The following is a 15,982-nucleotide window of genomic DNA, read 5'->3' as shown; positions in this document are numbered from 1 at the left end:
CGTAATAGAATCAGAATCCGCTTTATTGGCCAGGTATACTTGCATATACTAGGAATTTGTCTTCGGTTTGCTATACAACAGCCAAGTAGGTAACAGATAAGCAGGAGGGGATCCGGTCTGAAGATCGAGTGTGTCTAGGTCGACAATGTTTAGGTCGACCACTATAGGTCGACAGTCACTAGGTCGACATGGATGGAAGGTCGACAGGGTTTCTAGGTCGACAGGTCTAAAGGTCGACATGAGTTTTTCACAGGTTTTTTTGGGGGGGGATTTTTTCATACTTAACGATCCACATGGACTACTATTGGAACGGTAAAGTATGCCGAGCGAAGCGGTAGCGGAGCGAAGGCACCATGCCCGAAGCATGGCGAGCGAAGCGAGCCATGCGAGGGGACGCGGTGCACTAATTTGGGATCCCGGTCACTTCACGAAGAAAACGACACCAAAAAAAAAACTCATGTCGACCTTTAGACCTGTCAACCTAGCACATGTCGACCTAGAAACCCTGTCGACCTTCCATCCATGTCGACCTAGTGACTGTCGACCTATAGTGGTCAACCTAAACATTGTCGACCTAGATACTGTCGATAAAACGAACCACACCCAAGCAGGAGGGGGGGGGGGGGGGGGGAGTAAAGTCATACAGATAGGAATATTGTAGGGACACAAGTGAGTTACATGTATGTCTAGTCAGTCAATGTTCAGGAGTTCAGCAGGCGGACCACTTTGGGAAAGAAACTTTTGAGGCTTCTGGTGGACCTGGCGGGGACGGCCCTGTAACGCCTGCCTGAAGGAAGCAAGTTAAACATGCTGTGGCCGGGGTGTATCTGGTCCTTTACTACCTTCGTTGCCCGCTTTTTAGCTCTGGACAGGTATAGGTCCTGGACTGAGGGAAGGTTGGTCCCGATAATCGTCAGCCCCGATGATCACCTTTTGGAGCCTGCATCTGTCCCTTGTGCTGGCGGAGCCATACCATAGCAGTATCAAGGAGCACAGTACAGACTCCACAATCGCGGAGTAGACGTGGAGCAGAAGCCTCTGTGGGATGTTGAACTTCCTTAGTTGCTTGAGGAAGAACAACCTCTGCTACGCTTTCCTGACAGTGGCATCAGCGTTGGACGCCCATTTAAAGTCCCGGGAGATTGTGGTCGCTAGGAACTTGAAGGAGATTCAGAGATTCAGAAGGTTCAGAGATTACAGAACTAGCATGAATGGGTTTTAAAATTTAGCAGCAAATTCACAGAATCACACACGTTCAGTAATCTCGGAACCTATTACATAAAAATGATGTCCTGTTTTGTGAAGAAAATTCCTCTACCTGGTTGATCTCATTGAAGTAACCTCACCCCACAAAATGAAATCTCATTTTTGCATTGTTTGGGCAATTGCGTTAAAATGTTAAAACATACACGTGATGTCACATAAGATATTTGCCCTTTTCTGTGTAAATGACTGTTATAGACTTGTAGGAAGCACTCTTTTGTGTAATCCCTTTGACGTTGGCCCTGAACTCTGCTTGTATCGTTGTCTGACACTCTGTAGGCAAATTACATTTTGCCTATTTAATATTAGGCTATGGGGTTGGGTATGTGTGACTGGCGGTCACAATACGGACGTCAGGATCCCGGCTGTGAGATGGCCGGCGGGTGTGTGTGTGTGTGTGTGTGGGGGGGGGGGGGGGGGGGGCGAGGGCAACAAAGCCCCTTGCGGGCTTGCTGCGCTCAGCATGAAGCGGGCTCGGTGGCTCGCTGCACTCGCCACAGGTTCTATTGCCAACCAGCAGGATTTTGAGCAGGCGGGATGTAGTGGTCGGTATTGTGACCGGCGGTCTCCTGACCACCAGTCACATAACTACATCCTAGGCAAAGGGACATATCATTTTTAAATAGAAAACCAGGACATCCATATATCACAATAAATAAAAATGTATTAAGCCAAAGCAGCTGATTTAAATGCACAAGATTTTCAGTAACGGGGAACTTCTCTTTACAAATAACTGTATCACATCATCCACAGTGAGCAAGAATTAATTTAGTATTTTCTGCTGATAACTTTGTCTTATGACAAGAGTAATGTAATGGGATCGGCTAATATAAAGGTTGAGTCATGTGACAACACCCCCCTTCCTTCCTCCCTCAACAGTTGCGGCTATACGGCTTGTTAAAAAATTTATTATTATAAAGGTATATTTTATATGAAATTCTTACTACGCTTCAGAAAAAAATATTACAGGTTGAGTATCCCATATCCAAATATTCCGAAATACGGAATATTCCACAATACGGACTTTTTTGAGTGAGACTGAGATAATGAAACATTTGTTTTCTGATGGCTCAATGTACACAAACTTTTTTAATACACAAAGTTATTAAAAATATTGTATTAAATGACCTTCAGGCTGTGTGTATAAGGTGTATATGAAACATAAATGAATTGTGTGAATGTACACAAACTTTGTTTAATGCATAAAGTATATTCTAACATTGGCAAAAATTACCTTCAGGCTGTGTGTATAAGGTGTATATGAAACATAAAAGCATTCTGTGCTTAGACTTAGGTCCCATCGCCATGATATCTCATTATGGTATGCAATTATTCCAAACTAAGGAAAAATCCGATATCCAAAATACCTCTGGTCCCAGGCATTTTGGATAAGGGATACTCAACCTGTACTTTTCATTTACAATTTTCCTTTAAATGCAAGTTAAGAAAATATACAAAACACAAAATATAAGAAACACGAAGTAATTTATATGAAAAACCAAATATTTATTTGCATAATATAAAATAAATATACAAAAAACTTTTGTTCTTGGCAGAACAACTGTATATATTATGTTTTCTGTACAATAAACATTTTAATGCACACAATGAAGCGCCAAATATTAAAAATTAAATATTAAGGCTATTTACAACAATAAAATAAGTTTTAAACATATAAATAAATAGGTCTTAAATATATACAGTATAAATATTTCTACAAAATGTACTTAACAGCACTTGAATTACTGGAAGTAAGGAATATTTGGGAAGAGAGGCCAGTCATGAATTTTTTTAGACAATTACAGTATCTACTTTCCCATTTCCATGTTTCCTTTTATCCATAAGCGTCATCTGCTATGCTTCACAAGCCTTACTGATGTCTGCGCCCATAGATATAACTATGGTCTCTTGATTGTTTATCCACACTCATGGTGCAAATCTTGTTTTGGTGATAACGACAGTCACAACAAAGAAGATACATAAAGTAGATGTCATGTGGATTTGGATGTCAGTTGAAAATTAAACTAAACTGTTAACAAGGTACTGTCAAATTTTCTAATTATGAAATACTTTTTCTGTATTTCCTTAATTAGTAAATGCTAAATTTCATATATTTGATAGTACATGCTGAGTACAAATATAGGAACACTTAACCTCAATTATAAGATTAAATACATTTAAGACTTGTACTCTAATGTTCTTCTCACAGGCAACACTGTGACAGCTTGAATAGCTAATCTTCTCAACAGTAGGGAACTGAAGAAAACACAAGTCCGCAGAGAGGTGCATGACACACATAATTCAGCAGATGATGAGGTCATCGTTCCAGAAATTGTATGTTGATTTCTTTTTCTGGTACTAGCAGCGTTCTGGTCATGGGTTTCACCAAAGTTCCTGGACATTCAGGTCTCAACTCAAAATGGGTGAGAATCTGTCATGGAAAACAAGAGGCCATTAAAACTGAGAGAACTGGTGAAAAAAAGTACAGAGTAAACATTTATTTTGATTAATAAAAAATCAACACGAGTACCATTTGTTATTGGCCATCGTTTCACTTCTCCGTTTTTATTGTCTATTTGTACATCACCCTCCAATTTATTTAGGGTACCATTTATAGAGGTTCCACTTCTGTCAATAAACCACCACCCCATTGCATTTCCAATGCCATCTAAACAGACCAGCTAGCTTCCTTGCCCATATCAGTGGTGGAAATTTAGCAGTAATGATACAGACAGTTATGGGGGAATTTGCATAGATTATGATATGCTATTAATATTACAGAATAAATTAACAATAAAGTAATAGCGGAGTATAAATGTTGAGTGTATGTTTAACATTTCCCGTCAATAATTATGTCCACTTACCCTTGAAAGTGCAAGATAGACCTCTAGTTCGGCTATCCGTCTCCCAATACAACTCCTTTTGCCGAACCCAAATGGGATAGAAGCATATGGGTGATGAGACGCATCTTTATTCAGCCAGCGCTCTGGGTGGAACTCATTGGGCTTTGAGAAATACTTCTCATCTCTCGATGTAGCGTAGTGGCAGAGGGTAATAAGTGTCTGTAACAAATACACTTCTGTTATTATTGTGTATTAAGATACTTTTAATGTTCAGTATGTGGAAGAACTGGGGTTACTATAGATGTAAACGAGTCTAGGACAGACCATGTAGTTGTGAACTCACCTTCTTTGGTATGATGTACTCTCCTACTTCAATGTCTCTGTCTGATATGACCCGGGCATTGCCAGGGATAACAGGGTACAGCCTAAGAGGGAAGAAGATAACTCAGGGTTAGGTCTGTTTTTTCTGAAAAAGTTTGACAGCTAAAATACTTTTACTTCTTCACCATTTTGCCCACATTTTTCATTAGGTTACATAGAGATAGGTATGTAGTGACTGGTGTCACGCCAATCTCTAGATACAACAACCACCCCATGCCATTAGACCTTTTATGTTTATCGTTATATTCCCTATTAATGTGATTCCTACCTTAGAACCTCTTTCACAACTGCTTTCATTAGGGGCATTTTGGCCACATCAGCTGCAGTTGCTATGATCCGGCCCTGTAACACGTTCCTAATCTCCGCATGCAGTGAGGACTGTATTTCTGGATGCCGCGCTAATTCATACAGGCTCCAGGACAGGGTACTTGAAATCTACCAAGGGGGAAAAAAAAAAAAAGGAATTTACCAACAATTGTAGTCACCAAAATGCTAAAAACAAACCAACCCAAGTTTACAACAATTCAGCATAAATATGCCCTCAACATTTTCTTGATCCAAAAAACTTGGTGCCTATAACCAGTATCAGCCTCCTTCATTTTAAAAGTAGCTTTCAACTTAATATTCACTGCCAATGTGTTACTTTAACTTAACCTTTATGATCCACAATTTTTTAAAGTGTGACATAAACTGGATAACTAAAAGTAAAATGTAATTTAAAAAAATTAAAATAATATAGTAAAGTTAAAATAAAAATAATGATTAAAGTAGGTTGAAGCTGCAAAGCCATGGTGGCCAACTCTAATCTTGTGAAGAATTGCGCAAAACTAAGTTATAGTACGCTCATTATTGACCTTTAAACTAAAAGTCCCCAGTGTGGAGTAACCCAGCACTCACTGCTGTTCCGGATATCAGGAATACAGTGCAAAGTGTAGGAAGCCTCACCGTATCCACTCCTGCCAGCAGCAGCTCAGTCACATTGCCATATACAGCTTTCATGGGGATTTTCTCCTGAGCCAGATAATAAGTCAGGTATTTTCCTTCCACTTCCTTCCCTTGTGATACCTTCTCCGCTACATCTGCCATTCTTTGGTCAATATGACCTTTGGCTGCAATACAAAAGAATTGATGAGCTCTGGAATTATTTCAATATGACCATATTTAAGATATAACAGATTTACAGATTTTATTCAGTTTAAAACAAAATTATATATAATTTGTGTATTTTCATTATAATTATATTATGAATAATGTCAAATATTTTAGTTCCTTAAAACTTTAAAATGCTTAAATATATTTGTGAAGATACTTTTGAAATGTAATGAATTTTGTAAATTAGGTTACAATTGTTTCCCAATTATAAGCAATGTACTTAAGAGAAACTGAAAAAAGAGAGGGCCCCACAGGTCATGAGGGAAACATTCTGACCATCAGTTTACCAAGCTTCCATAGTTCTTTTCAACTAACACCACAAAGGTATCTCTATGTTCAAAGTATATTTAAAGTAGCAACATACAAATAAGAGACACAAACGTATAGTTAGTTGAAGTGAACAGTAAGTTACAGACGTTTTTTCCGAACCTGCATCGTATAATGAGCTTTAAACTAATAATATTTTTATTAAAAAAAAAAAAAACCAGTACTGTAACATCAGGAATAGCTATATCATACCTTTAAAATTTATTCTGGTATATAATATTTTCTTGTTTTTTTAATGGCATACATTTTATTTAGCAATTAAAAAAATAGAAAGTATAAACATTGTTTTGATGTTAAATATATAGCATAATTGGTCTTATCAATGTATACACAGCCCCACCCTCTTCTACTCTCATTGATTGTTCATAACAGGTCAAAGACGCTTGTATTTGGAATTTAGAAAAGTGAAACTGGCTGTTGTAAACCGACTGGCTCCTTCATACAATCAAAAAGAGGAAATCACTATAGATCTTGAACTGATTGCTTCACCAGCTGATGTACAGAAGACAACACACAGCTGGGCTCACATCAACATGACTCACTACACAATAGCTACATCACCATCACCCTATTATATGTATGGAACCTTACCGAAAGCGAACATGTAATCCCAGGATTCACAGAACTTTTGCCAAGGCTTTCTGAAAATTTTGTGCAAAAATTTAGGCATCGCCATGGTTAGAAGGGTCATCACAAACATAGTGTTGATGGATTGAATGAACTTCTCTGTTTCTTTCGGGACTGTGGTCTCCAAGCAACCAATTCGTGATTCAAATAGTACAGAGGAAATGCCTAAAAAAAGATAAAGATAGAAAATAGTGATTATAACATTATTATTTGTAATTGTTTCTTAAGCAAAAGTCGTATTAAGCTATAAGAAGAAATATATTAATTTTTATATTAACAGGAAATCATTAAGCTTCATACTGTCAATTACATTAGAATCAATATTGACATTTTACCTTCTAAGCCGAACCTGTAGAACTCGCTGGCGATATCTTTGACAACGTGGTTTGGATTTTTACTCCGCTGGTGGCTGATTTTCTTTATCAGGTCCCCAACCACATCATTCAGGACATCACTGTAACCTTCCACCTCTTTAGGCTTGAGCATATGTTTCCCCAGAATACTGCGGAACTGTTGCCACTCTTCCCCCTCTCTGCAAAGGATCACATTGCCCAAGGTTACTAATCAATAATATGCACATAACAATCCAACATATTATATCATATAAACAAAGAGCTAAAATGATCCAAATGAACTGTGCGTCATATTGTGTGTGTGGGGAGGGGGGATCAAACCTTTAAGAGAGATAGAATGGAGACGTTTCTCATGGTGAACAATTAGTTTCTAACTGTCATTTATCTAGCACACTTAGTGTGATGACAAGTGGATTGGTTGCTATGAGCAACTTCTTTCTCAATAGTCTTTCTGAAAGGTTTGATACACTCCACCCTACTACTAGTATATATAGTTTTACGTATTCAGATTCTTCTTATGATGATAGTAAATAGCACACAGTAAACAAGGGCAAAACTATGTAAATGTAATGGGAAACACAAAGCAGGATTAAGTAATCTGTTGGTATCCATCTTCTGTGGAAGTACAAAACACTGAATTGCATGCCAACATTTGTCTGGGATTTGTAGTTCTACAAAAACTGGAGAGTCATACGTTGGCTATTTCTGGTGTATAATATGGAGGCAATTATGCAGCCGGGGGAAGTAAGGGGGGATAACTCAGGCTCTGCAATAATAAAGAGAGTTTTAAGTAAGACACATACGCTGTAAGGAGTCCATATGAATGTCCCCTGTACTGTCTGTAGTCTTTCCATGATGAGAGATCAGACCGAATGGGATGTTTTCCTTCTTGTCGTAAAACCTGTTCAATCAGTGATGGATCTGCCACATGCACAGTCAGGATGGGACCAAAACTCGCCTTCCATACTGGTCCATACTTGGCTTTTCCCTGCAACTAGAGGTAGAAAAACAAAAGGTGGTTATGACTCAAGAGTTCATGTACATTACAAGTCACATTGTGATTTGCTGCAGTGGTATACATTATTGTAGCTACACAGTAACAGGACTATGCAGTGTATCTGGCTGGTAGGCATCAACTTTTATAGCATTTTTGCAATTTAACCGCATTCCCCTGAGTTCCTACAACATATTCCGCTTGCAGAATTTCCCAGCCAAAAACTATGCTGTGTCACCATTCCTGCAGGAACGCAGTTTGGATTTAACACTGGAAAATATTTCTACCATTAAAATAAAAATGTCTTTTCATGCGTCACACAAATAAATAAAAACAAGAATTTGTGACAGGCTGGGCTGGTTTTCTGCAACTAGTTGTCACAGACTTGTGCCCCTTGGCAACGCCAGTCTGTAAGTAGCAGTGGTATACCAGCATTAAGGAGGGAGCTTCAATATGTTGGTCACAATATTTTGATAAGTTGGGGCAGGGAATGACTGCATTCTGATGGTTCTAACCGTAATAATACTTCTCAATGATAACAATAGAACATAAGAAATTGATATATTTTGTAATACAAAAGTATAAAAAATAGTAAAGTAAATAAAAGCATAAAAGCAACAGTGTATTAGCTGTGAAAACAAATTGGTGATTAAACAGTACTATATTGCAATAATATTTAATGATAAAAGAAAAAAAAAATCAATAAATAAGCAGCAAGACTGTATTGTTAGAAACTGAACGTTAGTCTGTCATTAGGAATGGATATGTTCATATTACAGCAAATAGTGTAATACATCAGATCAAGGTTACATGATTTATCACCCTCATCCATCTCTATGGGATAAACAAACAAAAAATATCTGAGTTTATTATTTATGTGTCCAGGTTACTGTAGATGTTGTTATTATTATTACTCATAATCTGCATTGTACAAGATGCAACTGCACCATGGATTAGATGTAACTGTGGGATATATGATGGAGAGGGAAGCCTTGTCCCCATGGATTGTTAGATGTAAATGTGGGATACATGATGGAGAGGGAAGACTTGTCCCCATGGATTATTAGATGTAAATGTGGGATACATGATGGAGAGGAAAGCCTTGTCCCCGTGGATTATTAGATGTAAATGTGGGATATATGATGGAGAGGGAAGCCTTGTCCCCATGTATTATTAGATGTGACTGTGGGATACATGATGGAGAGGGAAGACTTGTCCCCATGGATTATTAGATGTAAATGTGGGATACATGATGGAGAGGGAAGCCTTGTCCCCGTGGATTATTAGATGTAACTGTGGGATACATGATGGAGAGGGAAGTCTTGTTCCCATGGATTATTAGATGTAAATGTGGGATATATGATGGAGAGGGAAAGCCTTGTCCCCATGGATTATTAGATGTAAATGTGGGATACATGATGGAGAGGGAAAGCCTTGTCCCCATGGATTATTAGATGTAAATGTGGGATACATGATGGAGAGGGAAGACTTGTCCCCATGGATTATTAGATGTAAATGTGGGATACATGATGGAGAGGGAAGCCTTGTTCCCATGGATTATTAGATGTAACTGTGGGATACATGATGGAGGGGGAAGTCTTGTTCCCATGGATTGTTAGATGCGACTGTGGGATACATGATGGAGAGGGAAGCCTTGTTCCCATGGATTATTAGATGTAAATGTGGGATACATGATGGAGAGGGAAGCCTTGTTCCCATGGATTATTAGATGTAAATGTGGGATACATGATGGAGAGGTAAGACTTGTCCCCATGGATTATTAGATGCAACCGTGGGATATATGATGGAGAGGAAAGCCTTGTCCCCATGGATTATTAGATGTAACTGTGGGATACATGATGGAGCGGGAAACCTTGTTCCCATGGATTATTAGATGTAACTGTGGGATACATGATGGAGGGGGAAGTCTTGTTCCCATGGATTGTTAGATGTGACTGTGGGATACATGATGGAGAGGGAAGCCTTGTTCCCATGGATTATTAGATGTAAATGTGGGATACATGATGGAGAGGGAAGCCTTGTTCCCATGGATTATTAGATGTAACTGTGGGATACATGATGGAGGGGGAAGTCTTGTTCCCATGGATTGTTAGATGTGACTGTGGGATACATGATGGAGAGGGAAGCCTTGTTCCCATGGATTATTAGATGTAAATGTGGGATACATGATGGAGAGGGAAGCCTTGTTCCCATGGATTATTAGATGTAACTGTGGGATACATGATGGAGGGGGAAGTCTTGTTCCCATGGATTGTTAGATGTGACTGTGGGATACATGATGGAGAGGGAAGCCTTGTTCCCATGAATTATTAGATGTAAATGTGGGATACATGATGGAGAGGAAAGACTTGACCCCATGGATTATTAGATGCAACCGTGGGATATATGATGGAGAGGAAAGCCTTGTCCCCATGGATTAGATGCAACTGTGGGATATATGATGGAGAGGGAAGCCTTGTCCCCATGGATTATTAGATGTAAATGTGGGATACATGATGGAGAGGGAAGCCTTGTTCCCATGGACTATTAGATGTAAATGTGGGATACATTATGGAGAGGGAAGCCTTGTTCCCATGGATTATTAGATGTAAATGTGGGATACATGATGGAGAGGGAAGCCTTGTCCCTGTGGATTATTCGATGTAAATGTGGGATACATGATGGAGAGGGAAACCTTGTTCCCATGAATTATTAGATGTAAATGTGGGATACATGATGGAGAGGTAAGACTTGTCCCCATAGATTATTAGATGCAACCGTGGGATATATGATGGAGAGGAAAGCCTTGTCCCCATGGATTAGATGCAACTGTGGGATATATGATGGAGAGGGAAGCCTTGTTCCCATGGCTTATTAGATATAAATGTGGGATACATGATGGAGAGGGAAGTCTTGTCCTCATGGATTATTAGATGTAACTGCGGGATATATGATGAGAGGGAAGCCTTGTCCCCATGGATTATTAGATGCAACCGTGGGATACATGATGGAGAGGGAAGCCTTGTTCCCATGAATTAGATGCAAGGGACTGATGTGAATGAGCAAATATTCTCTGTAAAAGCGCTGCGGAATATGTGTGCGCTATATAAATAAATAAATAAATAAATAAATAAATAAACTGTGGGATACATGACGGAGAGGGAAGTCTTGCCTCCATGGATTAGATGTAACTGTTGGATATATGATGAGAGTGAAGCCTTGTCCCCATGGATTAGATGTAACTGTGGGATATATGATGAGAGGGAAGCCTTGTCCCCTAACTTTGGTGCTGAGAATTGCTACACGTTGATGTGAAGAAACAGTGATACATTTCATAAAAATTATGAATACAATCATAGTTATTGTGCACGAAAGGAAATTAGTAAGAGAGGAAACTGGGATGACTCAGGATTGAATATGACAGATTACATTAGTTCTAACCTGTCTTGCTCTAGCCTTAGGTTACTAGCCTCAAAAGTGTTATATAAGCAATATGTCTGCTGTACAGAGCTATTTCCCAGGAGTGTGCTGGTGTGTAGCACTCTAACATTATTGAAATATTGAAAAGAACGTTTTAATAAGTCTGGTGCCATTTGTGCATGTTAACCTTGAACTCACATAACAGACTAATATGTTCAGTGTGTAATATGTTCAATGTGTAATGATGCCATCACATGGTACATGACAGTGGTTCCAAAACTCGGTCCTCAGGACCCCAAACAGCTCATGTTTTCCAGGTCATCTAGCAGGTGCACAGGTGTAGTCATTACTCACTGACACATTTTAAAAGATCCACAGGTGGAACTAATTATTTCACTTGCGATTGTGTGAGGAGACCTGGAAAACATGCACTGTTTTGGGTCCTGAGGACCGATTTTGAGAACCTATGTTATATGATATATACTGTAACTAACAATCACATCTTCTTTATAATTGCATTTTAAAACACAGGCAAAACTGGCATTATATTGGGTGTTGAAGAAATTCGATAGGATTGATTTAAATTGTGGCACTTCAGTTGAACTATAAGTACCAGCATACCCTGCCAACCCTTCACTTCTTGTAGATGTCTTGTATATCACACACACACACTAAGGTACTGCTGCAACTGTTATCATAAGTCATAATAATAATAATGGCATACAGTATATACAACATAATAATAGTAGTATAAATACTACTTAACAATGGTACATATGGACAATTTATAATAATAATGGGACATATAGTACATATGGCCACATTAATCCAATTCCAACTGTGTATGCATATAACAGTGTGACTCTGTGACATGCAGTGACAGATACAGAATAATGTATGTATGTAACATTGTAACTCTGTGTGTGACATGCAGTGGTAGATATAGAATAGTGCATGCACATTACAGTGTGTGTGTGAGTGTGTGTGTGTGTGTGTGTGTGTGTGTGTCTGACATGCAGTGATAGATACAGAATAGTGTATGCATGTAACAGTGCAGTGATAGAGAATAGTGCATGCATATAACAGTGTAACTACAGTATGTGTGTGTGTGTGTGTGTGTGTGTGTGTGTGTGTGTGTGTGTGTGTGTGTGTGTGACATGCAGTGATAGATACAGAATAGTGTATGCATATAACAGTGTCATGCAGTGATAGATACAGAATAGTGTATGTATATGACAGTGTAACTCTGTGACATCCAGTGACAGATACAGAATAGAGTATGCATATAACAGTGTAACTCTGTGTGACATCCAGTGACAGATACAGAATAGTGTATGCATATAACAGTGTAACTCTGTGTGACATCCAGTGACAGATACAGAATAGTGTATGCATATAACAGTGTAACTCTGTGTGACATCCAGTGACAGATACAGAATAGTGTATGCATATGACAGTGTAACTGTGTGGCATCCAGTGACAGATACAGAATAGTGTATGCATATGACAGTGTAACTCTGACATGCAGTGACGGATACAGAATAGTGTATGCATATGACAGTGTAACTCTGTGTGACATGCAATGACGGATACAGAATAGTGTATGCATATAACAGTGTAACTCTGACATGCAGTGATAGATACAGATTAGTGTATGCATATAACAGTGTAACTCTGTGTGACATCCAGTGACAGATACAGAATAGTGTATGCATATAACAGTGTAACTCTGTGTGACATGCAGTGACGGATACAGAATAGTGTATGCATATAACAGTGTAACTCTGACATGCAGTGATAGATACAGATTAGTGTATGCATATAACAGTGTAACTCTGTGTGACATCCAGTGACGGATACAGAATAGTGTATGCATATGACAGTGTAACTCTGTGTGACATCCAGTGACAGATACAGAATAGTGTATGCATATAACAGTGTAACTCTGTGTGACATCCAGTGACGGATACAGATTAGTGTATGCATATGACAGTGTAACTCTGTGTGACATCCAGTGACGGATACAGAATAGTGTATGCATATAACAGTGTAACTCTGTGTGACATCCAGTGACGGATACAGAATAGTGTATGCATATAACAGTAACTCTGTGTGACATCCAGTGACAGATACAGAATAGTGTATGCATATAACAGTGTAACTCTGTGTGACATCCAGTGACGGATACAGAATAGTGTATGCATATGACAGTGTAACTCTGTGTGACATGCAATGACGGATACAGAATAGTGTATGCATATAACAGTGTAACTCTGACATGCAGTGATAGATACAGATTAGTGTATGCATATAACAGTGTAACTCTGTGTGACATCCAGTGACAGATACAGAATAGTGTATGCATATAACAGTGTAACTCTGTGTGACATCCAGTGACAGATACAGAATAGTGTATGCATATAACAGTGTAACTCTGTGTGACATGCAGTGACGGATACAGAATAGTGTATGCATATGACAGTGTAACTCTGTGTGACATCCAGTGACGGATACAGAATAGTGTATGCATATGACAGTGTAACTCTGTGTGACATCCAGTGACGGATACAGAATAGTGTATGCATATGACAGTGTAACTCTGTGTGACATACAGTGACAGATACAGAATAGTGTATGCATATGACAGTGTAACTCTGTGTGACATCCAGTGACAGATACAGAATAGTGTATGCATATGACAGTGTAACTCTGTGTGACATCCAGTGACAGATACAGAATAGTGCATGCATATGACAGTGTAACTCTGTGTGACATCCAGTGACGGATACAGAATAGTGTATGCATATAACAGTGTAACTCTGTGTGACATCCAGTGACGGATACAGAATAGTGTATGCATATAACAGTAACTCTGTGTGACATCCAGTGACAGATACAGAATAGTGTATGCATATAACAGTGTAACTCTGTGTGACATCCAGTGACGGATACAGAATAGTGTATGCATATGACAGTGTAACTCTGTGTGACATACAGTGACAGATACAGAATAGTGTATGCATATGACAGTGTAACTCTGTGTGACATACAGTGACAGATACAGAATAGTGTATGCATATGACAGTGTAACTCTGTGTGACATCCAGTGACAGATACAGAATAGTGTATGCATATGACAGTGTAACTCTGTGTGACATCCAGTGACAGATACAGAATAGTGTATGCATATGACAGTGTAACTCTGTGTGACATGCAATGACGGATACAGAATAGTTTATGCATATAACAGTGTAACTCTGACATCCAGTGACGGATACAGAATAGTGTATGCATATAACAGTGTAACTCTGTGACATGCAGTGACGGATACAGAATAGTGTATGCATATAACAGTGTAACTCTGTGTGACATGCAGTGACGGATACAGATTAGTGTATGCATATAACAGTGTAACTCTGTGTGACATCCAGTGACGGATACAGAATAGTGTATGCATATAACAGTAACTCTGTGTGACATCCAGTGACAGATACAGAATAGTGTATGCATATAACAGTAACTCTGTGTGACATCCAGTGACGGATACAGAATAGTGTATGCATATAACAGTAACTCTGTGTGACATCCAGTGACGGATACAGAATAGTGTATGCATATAACAGTAACTCTGTGTGACATCCAGTGACAGATACAGAATAGTGTATGCATATAACAGTGTAACTGACATCCAGTTATAGATACAGATTAAATAGTGTATGCATATAACAGTGTAACTACATGCAGTTATAGATACAGAATAGGGCATGCATATAAAACTCTGTGACATGCAGGGATAGATACAATTACACTCTGCGGTTACAGCACCTGTGCAATTACAACAGACCCATTATAAGGTGGGCAGCAGATTGCACAGAGCAGCATGCCATGGAGGTGCGAATGGTAATGACAGCATCATTGGTACAGAATAATAATTCTCAGTAATGACCCATTATCGCCTTACCTGTAACTGGTGCAACCGGGCCAGCCCTCCCCTGCAGAAGAGGTCAGCCAGGAAGCTGAGGGCAGAGGGTCCCGGGACATCTGCTAGGGACTTTTGCCTCTTGATGACTTTCTCTGGACTCCTGAACACAGACTCAGCCCAGACCTCAGTGAGGCTCCTGAACACCGGTGTAGACCTGGAAACCAGTTTAAGTGATTGTGCCATGTTGCCCCTGGGACTCCTGGGCAGTGAGGCGGTGGTACCTTACTTTGCATCATCCTCCAGCTATGCCAGCCCTCCTATATATAGTGAAGCTACTCACAGAGCCCCGCTGGCAATACCAGGTAGAATGAATGTGTGTGGGGAGGACACGCCCGCTCACCGCTAGCCCCGCCCCCGGCCCATCCCACACTCTTCTAGGAAAAATACTACCAGTGATTATTACTCTGTGTGGGTATGGTAGGGGAGGGGAAAGCTACCAGGGGCGTGACACTGTGCCTGGCTATTGGACTCCGGCCGGCGGCATGTGTGCGGGGGATGACAGCAGCCAGCCCTGCACGTGGGCTGCTGGTAACACTGGAGTGGGGAGAAGGGAGCGCGGTCACTAGTGGGGTGGGCTTTACACTTCTGCTGCGTACAGAGCACCATGTATGTTATCTGATGTTATAAGACGGGTAAGTGT

The 15,982-nt window shown here is 39.6% G+C and overlaps 1 protein-coding gene across 1 annotated transcript; it reads right to left on the bottom strand.

Moving 5' to 3' along the window:
- Window positions 1–2,954: 2,954 nt before the first annotated feature.
- On the bottom strand, window positions 2,955–15,591 carry LOC135050659 (25-hydroxyvitamin D-1 alpha hydroxylase, mitochondrial). The gene is made up of 9 exons (XM_063957082.1): window positions 15,322–15,591; window positions 7,750–7,940; window positions 6,929–7,125; window positions 6,558–6,758; window positions 5,433–5,596; window positions 4,756–4,922; window positions 4,450–4,531; window positions 4,128–4,325; window positions 2,955–3,694 (listed from the first exon to the last, which is right to left on the bottom strand). Exons 1-9 carry the CDS (start codon window positions 15,523–15,525, stop codon window positions 3,581–3,583), a joined length of 1,518 nt encoding a protein of 505 aa, XP_063813152.1. The 5' UTR covers window positions 15,526–15,591; the 3' UTR covers window positions 2,955–3,580.
- Window positions 15,592–15,982: the final 391 nt, after the last annotated feature.

The sequence above is a fragment of the Pseudophryne corroboree genome, chromosome 2 (genome assembly GCF_028390025.1).
Source record: "Pseudophryne corroboree isolate aPseCor3 chromosome 2, aPseCor3.hap2, whole genome shotgun sequence".
NCBI lineage: Eukaryota > Metazoa > Chordata > Amphibia > Anura > Myobatrachidae > Pseudophryne > Pseudophryne corroboree.
Note: the sequence above shows the minus strand (reverse complement) of the source record. Positions and strands in the feature narration are given on the sequence as shown.

Excerpts from the sequence above, each read along its gene's own strand:
- LOC135050659 (XM_063957082.1), bottom strand. The coding sequence starts at position 15,525 with ATGGCACAATCACTTAAACTGGTTTCCAGGTCTACACCGGTGTTCAGG. Across the intron at positions 6,759-6,928 it reads CTACAGGTTCGGCTTAGAAG|GCATTTCCTCTGTACTATTT; the intron begins GTAAAATGTCAA and ends ATCTTTTTTTAG. Across the intron at positions 3,695-4,127 it reads TCTATCTTGCACTTTCAAGG|ATTCTCACCCATTTTGAGTT; the intron begins GTAAGTGGACAT and ends TTTCCATGACAG.